General features: G+C 61.5%; 1 protein-coding gene across 1 annotated transcript; it reads right to left on the bottom strand.

Annotated features, from left to right (window-relative positions):
* Positions 1–3,891: 3,891 nt before the first annotated feature.
* Positions 3,892–8,766, bottom strand: CD320 (CD320 molecule). Its single transcript, XM_062179172.1, has 5 exons — positions 8,590–8,766; positions 5,301–5,426; positions 4,731–4,961; positions 4,460–4,609; positions 3,892–4,325 (listed from the first exon to the last, which is right to left on the bottom strand). Exons 1-5 carry the CDS (start codon positions 8,726–8,728, stop codon positions 4,183–4,185), a joined length of 789 nt encoding a protein of 262 aa, XP_062035156.1. The 5' UTR covers positions 8,729–8,766; the 3' UTR covers positions 3,892–4,182.
* Between the last annotated feature and the right edge of the window lie 1,264 nt (positions 8,767–10,030).

Raw genomic sequence — 10,030 nt, 5'->3', positions numbered from 1 at the left:
CACACACAGGAGGGGAGGGGAGGGGAGGGGAGGGGAGGGGAGGGGAGGGGAGGGGAGGGGAGGGGTGGGGAGGGAAATCTTCCTCCTGCTTGTTCACTGCTCATGGCACCAATGGCCAGGGCTGGGCTGGGCTGACGTCCAGAGCCTCATCTGGGTCCCCAACATGGCTACAGAGGCCCAAGCACTCGGGCCATCTTCCACTGCTTTCCCAGGCGCACTAGCAGGAAGCTGGATTGGAAGTGGAGGAGCTGGGATTCAAACCAGCTCCCACACAGGATGCTGGTGTTGAAGGCGACAGCTTTATCCACTATGCCACAGCGCCAGCCCATACCCTACTTTTCAGATACATAAATCTTCAAAACAGATTTTTTGGGATCAAAATAAAATTCTTTGTATTCTGTTTTCACACACTTACACACACACACACACACATACACACACAGCAAATCCCAGCTGAGTCTACACAACCCCGCGTTCAGTTTGTCTCTGCACTTTCATTTCTCCACCTGGGGTAAAGTCATTGTCAATGACTCAAATACTCCTCGGCTGAAGAATGAATAAACCCCTTGGGATCTACCAGACAATGGAAAACTACCCAGCCGTGACACGGAGACTCTACAATGTGGACGATGAGAACACTCTGCTCTGTGAAAGAAGCCAAACACAGGCCGGCACCGTGGCTTAACAGGCTAATCCTCCGCCTTGCGGCACTGGCACACCGGGTTCTAGTCCCGGTTGGGGCGCCGGATTCTATCCCGGTTGCCCCTCTTCCAGTCCAGCTCTCTGCTGTGGCCCGGGAAGGCAGTGGATGATGGTCCAAGTCCTTGGGCCCTACACCCGCATGGGAGACCAGGAGAAGCACCTGGCTCCTGGCTTCGGATCAGCGCGATGTGCCAGCTGCAGCGGCCATTGGAGGGTGAACCAATGGCAAAAGGAAGACCTTTCTCTCTGTCTCTCTCTCTCACTATCCACTCTGCCTGTCAGGAAAAAAAAAAAAAAAAGCCAAACACAGACGACCACACAGGGTACGCGTCCATCTACATGGAACGTTCACGACAGGTAACACCTACAGGACAGGGGCTGGCGCCGTGCAGCAGTGGGCTCATCCACTACCTGCAATGCCAGCGTCCCGTAGGAGTCCCGGCTGCTCCACTTCCAGTCCAGCTCCCTGCCAACGCGCCTGGGAATACAGTGCACGATGGTCCAAGTGCCTGGGTCCCTGAACCCACATGGGAGACCCAGATGGAGTTCCAGGCCCTTGGTTTTGGCCTGGCCCTGCCCTGGTTGTTGCAGCCATTTGGGGAGTAAACCAGTGGCTGGAAGAGCTCTCTCTCTCTCCCTCTAACTCTTTCAAATGACAAGACAAAGAGTAGTTGCCAGGGCCTAGGAAGGGGAGCTGGGGCGCAGGGCTTCCTTTTGGGGGTGAAATGTTTGGAACCACAGGTGTTGGTTGCACAAAACTTGGCACTGAATACTGCTGGTTCACACACTCTGAAATGGTTGGTTAATGGTTAATTTTAGATTATGTGAATTCCCCTCGATAAAGAGAGGGAGAAAGTAAAAGGTCGTACAAGGCACACAAAAGCACACAGCCTCCCAGCCCCTCCCGGCCACCTTGCGCCCGTTCAGAATTTACGAGCGCTGGCACCCCAGGTGCGGGCATCTGTGCCCAAGCCACATCCTACTCCTCAGGGGTCCCAAGCCCTCCACCCTGGGGGGCCCAGGCCAGCGTTAGAGATGGGGTGACCGGAATGGCAGGGAGAGCAGTTCCTAGCCGAGAGCCACAGGCAAGGAAGTAGAAGGCATGGGAGGACCGGAGCAGATTCTTGCATCTCCCAAAGACGGGCTTGTGCTGGCCACCAGCGCCGCCCACAGGTCCCAGCTCCCAAGGCGGAGAGGTCTGAGCCCTGCGTGCAGTCGCGGCAGGCACAGGTCCCTCCGCTGGCCAGAGCCTTCCCAGCCTGGGGTTCCTGGGAGGGACTCCCGCCTGGCTTTTCAGGACGGGGTAGACAGACGGCAGCACGGAGCAAGCCCAGCTCCAGGGGACAAAGAGCTGAAATCCCGGGGCCCTCACGCGTGACGCACACCTCTCCCTGCCACCACCCAAGGGCTCAGGGGACAAAACCCAGCAAGGCCACCAACCGCTGTGAATGTCCAGCTCGTGCCCTCTGCTCCACGTGTGGCAGCTGATCTGCAGGGAGGGGCCTGTGAACAGCGGCTCCGGGAGTTCCTGCCTGAACGTGTCCCATCCTCCCCCCGACCCCTGCCACACACACACATCCTGGGCCGATCCGGGCTCCACAGCGTGCGGCAGAAAGGATGCACTTTGGAAATCCCGAGTCCCTGCGGAGGCAGCGTGGCCAAGCTGCTCAAGAGGCCACGTGGAAGCCCCAGGTGTGGTGGCTACCCGTGTGACACTGCCCGTGGTGACACCCGGCCAGCCCAGCCCCCACCACGCAAACAAGAAAACCAACAGAGAGCTGTGGACAAGGGAGGGGCTGTGAGGGTGGGGGGTGGGGACACGGGTGCAGGGGAGAGGCTGCAAGGGTGGATGTGCAGGGCCCTGGGTGCAGGGGAGAGGCTGGGAGGATGGCTGTGTGGGGCTCCAGACACAGCGTGTTTTGCTGTGTCATGAACCCAGGACCCAGCCCACACGGCAGCAGGGGTGGGATGGGCCCTGCAGCCCACCTGTGGTCGAGAAAAACCTCACGAGGGAGATGACTCCCACCGCCTGGCTCCTACTCCTTCTTCCTTCCAGCTGGAAGTCGTCCACAACAGGCCCATTTTCGGCGCAGAATGGCCTCGGAGCAGCCCCAGCCTCCTGCTGGTCACACCCCGAGGCTCCACCATAGAGGAGTGGGGGCGTCACAAAGCCGAGCTTTACCACCTCCAGGAAGCCCTCCTGGTGCACGCCACTCTCCCCCGCCCCCAACCCAGAATGTCACCATCAAGGGGCCAGCTCACCACCTGCTGGAGCTTGGGGCCTGGTGGTGGCAGGTTCCCAGGTTCACGTCTACCTCCGAGGGTCCTGGGGAGGCCACTGCCTTGCAAAGGGGTCCCTGGACACACACCTGGACACAGGCTGCCTTATCTGCTGCCACCCAGGGTGTTGCATTAACCGTAGTTTCTCAGTTACAGCTGAGGCCGTGGTGCCCAGGGAGGGAGAGCCCCCGCCAGGGTGGGTTCCTGTGCTCCTTCCCCATGCAAACCACCCACCACTCCTCACCTCCCTTGTAAGGGGCTCTCCACGCACCTGCCCTGACAATCCCCCCGGGGCAGGTGCCAGTCTCTGCCACAGAGCCCACCAATCGTATGCCTGCTCTCCCTGCCCTGCCCACTCCTGGGACAAACCACAGGAAAGACTGCGGCCCCCGGGTTCAGCCCCTGGCTCCAAACCAGCCCGGGTTCTTCCCGTGTGGGTGTGCACAAGTGTGAACCTCTCCGGGAAGATGGCCCAAGTGCTGGGGCCCTGGGAGACCCGGATGGAGTTCCTGGCTCCTGGCTTCGGCCTGGCCTGGTCCCGGCTGTTGTGTGGGGCGTTTGGGGAGTAAACCAGCAGGTACCAAGATCTGTCTCTCTGCCTTTCAAATAAACAAACATAAAATAAAAATTAAAGCAGAACAGAGCCAAGACCACCCTAGGACGCCCAGCTTCCACCTCACAGGGGAAAACATCAGGGTGGGTGGGGGTCCCCGACTCAGGGCAGGAGGAGGTCTGCCCCGGGGCCCATGTTAACGCAGGCCGCCACGCCAGCCCCGGCTCGCGGGAAGTACGAGGCAGCACAGTTAACAGGGTGCTCAGGACAGGGGTCCCCGAGTCCCACCCCTAACTGGGACTGCAGCAGCACCCCAGGCCGCCCCAGCTAAGGCAGACAGAGTCCCAGAGGCAGGCAGAGGGCGAGAACCACCTTTAATCACTGCCCTCAGCCAGGAGTGTCCAGGCACAGAGCTGTCCCCCCGCCAGGAGCGGCCTGGGGCCAGCCCCTCGGGTCTGGCTACGTCACGTGGTCCACAATCCAAGCTCCCCGGGCCCACGGCGAGTGTCCCGGGACGCCCGACATCCACAGCCATGCCTGCAGGAGCTCGGGACCGGGGTTCTACGTGGCCAGAAGTGGCTGCCTCGGTGTCCCATTTGCGGCCTGGCTGCGCTCAGGGCCGGTGTGACAGGTGGCCAGAGTCCATGCTAGAGCAGGGAGGTTTTCTGTCTGGACAGCAGCAGGGACTCCTTCACGGCCGCCAGCAGCCCCGGTGGGGGCACGTGCCCCTGGGCTCGGAGTCGGGACAACATGACGAGGGTGGCGGCGGCCAGACTGCCGGTCAGCACCACTGTGGGGGACAGACGGACGGCGGTGGGAGCCCCGGCACGGAGGTCACACAAGCAGCCCGAGACCCCGCCCAGACCCCCGTTCCCGGCAGCAGCCACCCCCAGCCCGCCGCACAGGGCAGCCTGTTCACCTTACCAGCAGCTGCGGCGAGCCCATAGGCACTTGGGTTTCCAGCCTGGTACCCGACAGAGGCGGCTGTGGCGTTGCTGAGAGAGGTGACAGTTGTCGGGGTCACGGGGGTGCCCGCGGTTGTGGCATTCCGGTCCTGGAGAGTCTCATTGATTTCTGCAAGAGTCCGGGCAGTGGATAACTGAGGGGAGGGGGAGTGGCAGGAGCCCAGGGTGTGTGGGGAGCACACACGCAGGTGGGTCCCACGCCGACGGGCGCAGGGCCCTGGGGCACGCACCACAGCCGAGTTCGTCGCTGGAGTCAGGACAGTCGCGGTGGCCGTCGCAGCGCCACGTGTGAGGGATGCAGGCGTCCCCCAGCGAGCACCGGATCTCGCCCGCCGGGCAGGGCTGGCGGCTACAGTTGTGCAGGCCCTGATGGCCGCCACTGGCGCAGTCGCTGATGTTGTCACAGGAGCAGGGGAGCCCCGGAGGTGGGCACTGCCCGTTCTGCGTGCATGGCTCGATCCCTGGGGCAGTGTACATGTCAGGTCCCGGATGTCCACCGGGCAGCTCCCCAGACTCTGCAAGCCCCGCCTTGTTCCTAAAGGCTCCACCCCTGATGTGAGATCCACCCTCTTACAAGCTCCTCCCCCTAAGGCCCCGCCTTGAGCCCACATTAGCCTCCACGTCCTCTGAAGTCCAATGCACACAGCCACCTTCCCGGCTCTGCTTGCCAAGCCCCGCCCACCCAAGGCCAGGCCTCTTCCATAAGCCCCGCCCACCCACAGGGAGCTGTTTTCCCACAGGCCCCCTTCCCTCTGCAGCCCCACCCACTGTAAGCTCCGCCCAGGGGCGTGGCCACTCACTGCACTCCTCCTCGTCACTGCCATCCGAGCAGTCGGGGTCGCCATCGCAGCGCCAGGTGAGGGGCACGCAGTAGCCACTGGCGCGGCACTGGAAACTGGAGGGCGGGCACGACCCTGTGCTGGAGCCTGTGGCATGGGAGCAAGTGACTGCTGGGAGGCCCGAGTCAGCACCCTCCTGCAGGAGCGCCCTGCATCGCTGGCTAGCTGTGGCCACCAGGAGACTGGCCGGGTCCCAAGGGACAGGCACCGCATCGGTGGCCACCCCTTGGTGAACCCGTCTACAGAAGGTGAGGCTACAAAGCCTTGGAGGCAGGGCTCCAAGGTCAAGGTCAGCCAGTCCCATCGCCCCACCCCACTTAGAGACTGGGAAACCAAGGCCTTGCAAAGAAATCCTGCTCTGCCCCACCAAGCCCTGTTACCCTGAAGTAGCACCTTGACAGTAGGGATTCCATTCTGGAGAAGCTGAGACTCCGTTCTGGGAAGGTGCCCCCCCTCCCCCACCGTGAGACTCTGGTCTGAAACTATGATCTAAAACAGTTGAACAATAGCAGTCCGCTACATCACACTTGGCAGAGCACAGAAACCCCCTACCATGATCGCTCAAGCTTGAAAGTGAGTAGGCTACAGCTGGGTTAATAATAAAAATGTAATTTGTCTATGTCCTACATATGATTGAAACCAATACCTGGATTAATGTCAGGATTATAATTGGAATTGTTAAGATTGTAACTGGTATTGTCAAGATTATAATTGATACTAGTTTTGCATAGGTTTTAGGTCAGCTTGACCCCGGTAACCATGTATTCCCCCCTGTTCCTAGCAACCATGAATTCCCCTCCCGATTTTGCGGTTTTTGCCTTTATAAACCCTGTTGCTTTGGGCTTCAGGGTCGAGAGTTCTTTAGGGCATGAGCCCACTCTCCACCGCCGGCAATAAAGGACCATCACATTTTATCAATGTGTGGAGCTCCTTTGTTTGCACTCGCTCAGGTACAACAACCCCACCGCCTAAAGTTCTCCCAGACCCGACCACGCCCTCCAGCCTGTCCGGGTGACCCCCTCCCTAGATACCCCAGGCCCGGTTATCTTTAAAAAAAATTATTTATTCATTGACTTCAACGTCAGAGTTAGAGGGAGAGACAGAGAGAAAGAGAGATCTTCCACCCACTGGTTCACTTCCCAAATGGCCGCAATGCCCAGGGTTGGGCAGGCTGAAGCCAGGAGCTTCCTCTGAGTCTCCCACGTGGATGCAGGAGCCCAAGGACTTGGGCCATCATCTGCCGCTTTCCTCAGAGCACTAGCAGAGAGCTGGATAGGAAGTGGCACAGCCGGGTCTTGAACTGGCGCCCATATGGGATGCTGGCATTGCAGATTTCCTCATCTTCAGGTCTCACATTACTTCCTGGGAGTGCAGGTTCGAGTCCCTGCTGCTCTGCTTCTGAGCCAGCGCCCTGTGCTAGTGCTCCTGGGCATGCAGTGTCTGACCCAAGTACACACGGGCCCCCGCCTCACACGGGAGAGCTGGCTGGAGTTCCAGGCTCCTGGCTTTGGCCTGGCCCAGCCCTGGCCATTGCAGCCATTTGGGGAGTGAGTCAGTGGATAGAGGATCTAACTGTGGCTTTCAAATAAATCAATCTTTTTTCTTTTTTTTTTTAATTGCTTCCCGGGAGGGGTCTCAGGGCCCTCTCAGAGACCCAAGAAGCACTGCCTCCCAGGTGTAGCAAAAGTCCTAGACATTCAGGCCGGTGCCGCGGCTCACTAGGCTAATCCTCCGCCTTGCGGCGCCGGCACACCGGGTTCTAGTCCCAGTCGGGGCACCGATCCTGTCCTGGTTGCCCCTCTTCCAGGCCAGCTCTCTGCTGTGGCCAGGGAGTGCAGTGGAGGATGGCCCAAGTGCTTGGGCCCTGCACCCCATGGGAGACCAGGAGAAGCACCTGGCTCCTGCCATCGGATCAGCGCGGTGCGCCGGCCGCAGCGCGCCTACCGCAGCGGCCATTGGAGGGTGAACCAACGGCAAAAGGAAGACCTTTCTCTCTGTCTCTCTCTCACTGTCCACTCTGCCTGTCAAAAAAAAAAAAAAAAGTCCTAGACATTCAGTGGAGGACCCCAGCCCAGGGCAGTGCCCGACAGGAGGCAGACAACCGTTCACACAAGGGTCCAAGCCAGGTGCGGGGGACAGCAAGTGCTCCTGGCCACCGCAGGGCAAGCTTGGGCCAGAGAGGGGCCGGCATAGGAAGCCTCAGGGACACAGGAGGCCTGCAGGGCTTCCTCCTGGGCCCAGCAAGGAGCCTGGCAAACAGCACCTGCTGGCTTGGCCGTGCTCCATTTGCTCGGCCTGGGGCTCTTGCCTGTTCCCTTCACTCCCCACGGGCAGCCCCTTTCCAGGCCCACTGTACCTGCAGATCACACAGTCTCAGAGCCCCGTGGTGCCCGGAAGAGCTGTGGACAACCCGGAGCCGGCTTCCTTCCCTGCCCCCGGGGGGGGGGGGTCTGAGAGCCTGCAGGTGTGGCTTCCTCCCCACAAACCCCAGGCACTTCCCACCCTCCCTCCCTGCTCTCCTGCGATGCCGTGTGTAGGCAGGAGAGCCAGGGCAGCCTGGCTTTATGGGACAGGAGTAGGAAAGACCAGTGACTCCCCTCCCCCCGCCCCCAAGCTGTTAAAGGCCTATATCTGGCGACCCTGTCTCAGCATCATGAGACCGGCTGTGTGTAAATAAAAAAAAAAAAAAGTTTTGTTGGGTGAAATGAATCCTGCCTAAAAAGAACCGAGAAACATTTAACGTCAAAAGTCGGGGGCTCTGGAGCGAGTTCTGGGACCAGATAGGAGGAGCGGGGTAAGCGGGTGAACCTGGGAGTCGAGAGGGATCTGGGGAGGTCGCCCGTACCCCCGCCCCAGCCCCGAGCCACACTGGGTTCCATTTCTCTTGTGAGACAGGTCCAGGGCCTGGAGCAGCGAGGAGAGGGAGGTGGGGGGCGCAGGCGGGGGCAAGAGCTGGAGGGCGGCAGGTGGCTACAGGTCAGTCTGTGCAGCCTTCCCCACCACGCTGGGCTGCAGGGCGGCTTGGAGGTGACATGGGGCAGGCCAGGTGCGGGGGAGGAGGCAGGTGGAGGCAGCTAGGCGAAGACTCCTCACTCAGGACCCTCCCCACGGGCGCCCGGAACGCTACGAGGTCCGGGACCACGTGCAGGAGGAGTGTCCGGGACGGACGTGCCGCTCAGCCAATGGCGAGGCGCAGGCCGCGCACGGGGGCGGGGCGGAGCCGAGGGCGCGCGCCGCGGGGGCCACTCACCGGGGGCCTGAGCCCGGAGCCGCGGCGGCAGCGGAGTCGGGGCGGCCTCCAGGCCCAGGTCGAGGCCGAGCAGCAGCCGCAGGGCCAGGCCCACGGCCAAGCCCAAGGTCGCCGTCCGCCCTGCCGTGCCCCGCGCCATCCAGCCGCTGCTCACGCTGCGCGCCGGCCCGGCCGCGCTCTTATTGCTGCGGACGCGCACGCGCCGGCCGGGCGAGAGGCGGGGCCCGGGCCGTTCAGCCGCGCGGCGCCCGCGGCTATGCGTACCGTAAAGAGCAGAATATACGGGCACACAGAAAAATTGAGGCCCTCCCCGACCTTTCCCAGTGAGAAGGTCTGTCGCAGCGGATGGCGCTGGCAAGCAGTCAGGAACTTCTGGAAATGTCAGTGAACTTGTCGGTGTGCACTCGGGCTGTTTCACGTTCCGCATGCGAACTGCCACAAAGTTTACTGCCTAATGATCCTATGTTATATGGTAGCCTCTCCCCGCAGGCACGCCCCATCCCCTCCCTGGGACTGCAGGTGCCGCCAGTCCTACAAACTGCTTGTGGCTTTATTGTTTGATTTCCCACCGGGACGCCGGCTGCAGGAGCACAGGGTTGTATCCCCAGGGCCTGGCACAGAGTAGGCTCTCAACGAGTCCTTGGTCAACAAGTGAATGAATGAGTGGGCCAGTTCTTGATTTGGGGTCCTGTGACCGCCCCCTCTGGGTAGGTCTCACGCACCCCATCGACCGCCTCATTCAGTCCTCCCAGACCCCAGGAGAAAGACCCGGGGCTGCAATGTTTTCTTTGGGAAATTAAGGAGCCCGTCGACAGCTCTGCCTTGGCAGCCAGCAGGACCCCAGACTGCCAAGTGCCAGCGTTGGGCGCCCCCCCTCACCGAGTCCCCAGGAGGCTGCACGCAGGCACCAGATTTACCCGGAAAGGGCTTCGCTATTGGCCCGTGCCCGAGGCTGCAGGTCTCTCTGGGGTGCCTCTTTGTCCCGTAGTACACCTCAGGCGAGAAGGGGTGCAGAGGCAGTGGTGCGCAGGGGCAGGGCGGAGGGAAAGGACGGCCTGAGGAGGCCCAGGCCTCGGGCAGGGAGGCGTGGATTTGCGGAGCTGACCACGTGTAGAGGTTTGAGGGGGCTCTCAGCTGCCTGGCACAGTTCTCGACCTCCCCAGGTCTCACTGCATACAGCGCTCAGAGCACAGGTGTTCCAGGGAGAACAGCCTGACCCGTGCAGAGACCCGGCCCATCTCTCCTGCACTCTCTCCTGCTCGCTGCTGCACAGGGGCCCTTCCTCCCTGGGCTACCTCCACCTCACCCCACCCTCCACCCCCGGCCCCAGCACAGTGGTTTCTGGCGCAGGGAGGCCTCTCCTGACCTGCCTGGGTGGGCCACCCTTGCTGTCTGCTGAGCGGCAGGTTGGCCTCGGTGGGAAGCTGCTGATGGCTGCTCA

This window comes from Lepus europaeus, chromosome 20 (assembly GCF_033115175.1).
Source record: "Lepus europaeus isolate LE1 chromosome 20, mLepTim1.pri, whole genome shotgun sequence".
Lineage (NCBI taxonomy): Eukaryota > Metazoa > Chordata > Mammalia > Lagomorpha > Leporidae > Lepus > Lepus europaeus.
The sequence above is the reverse complement of the archived record's forward strand: the minus strand, read 5'-3'. Positions and strand labels throughout refer to the sequence as shown.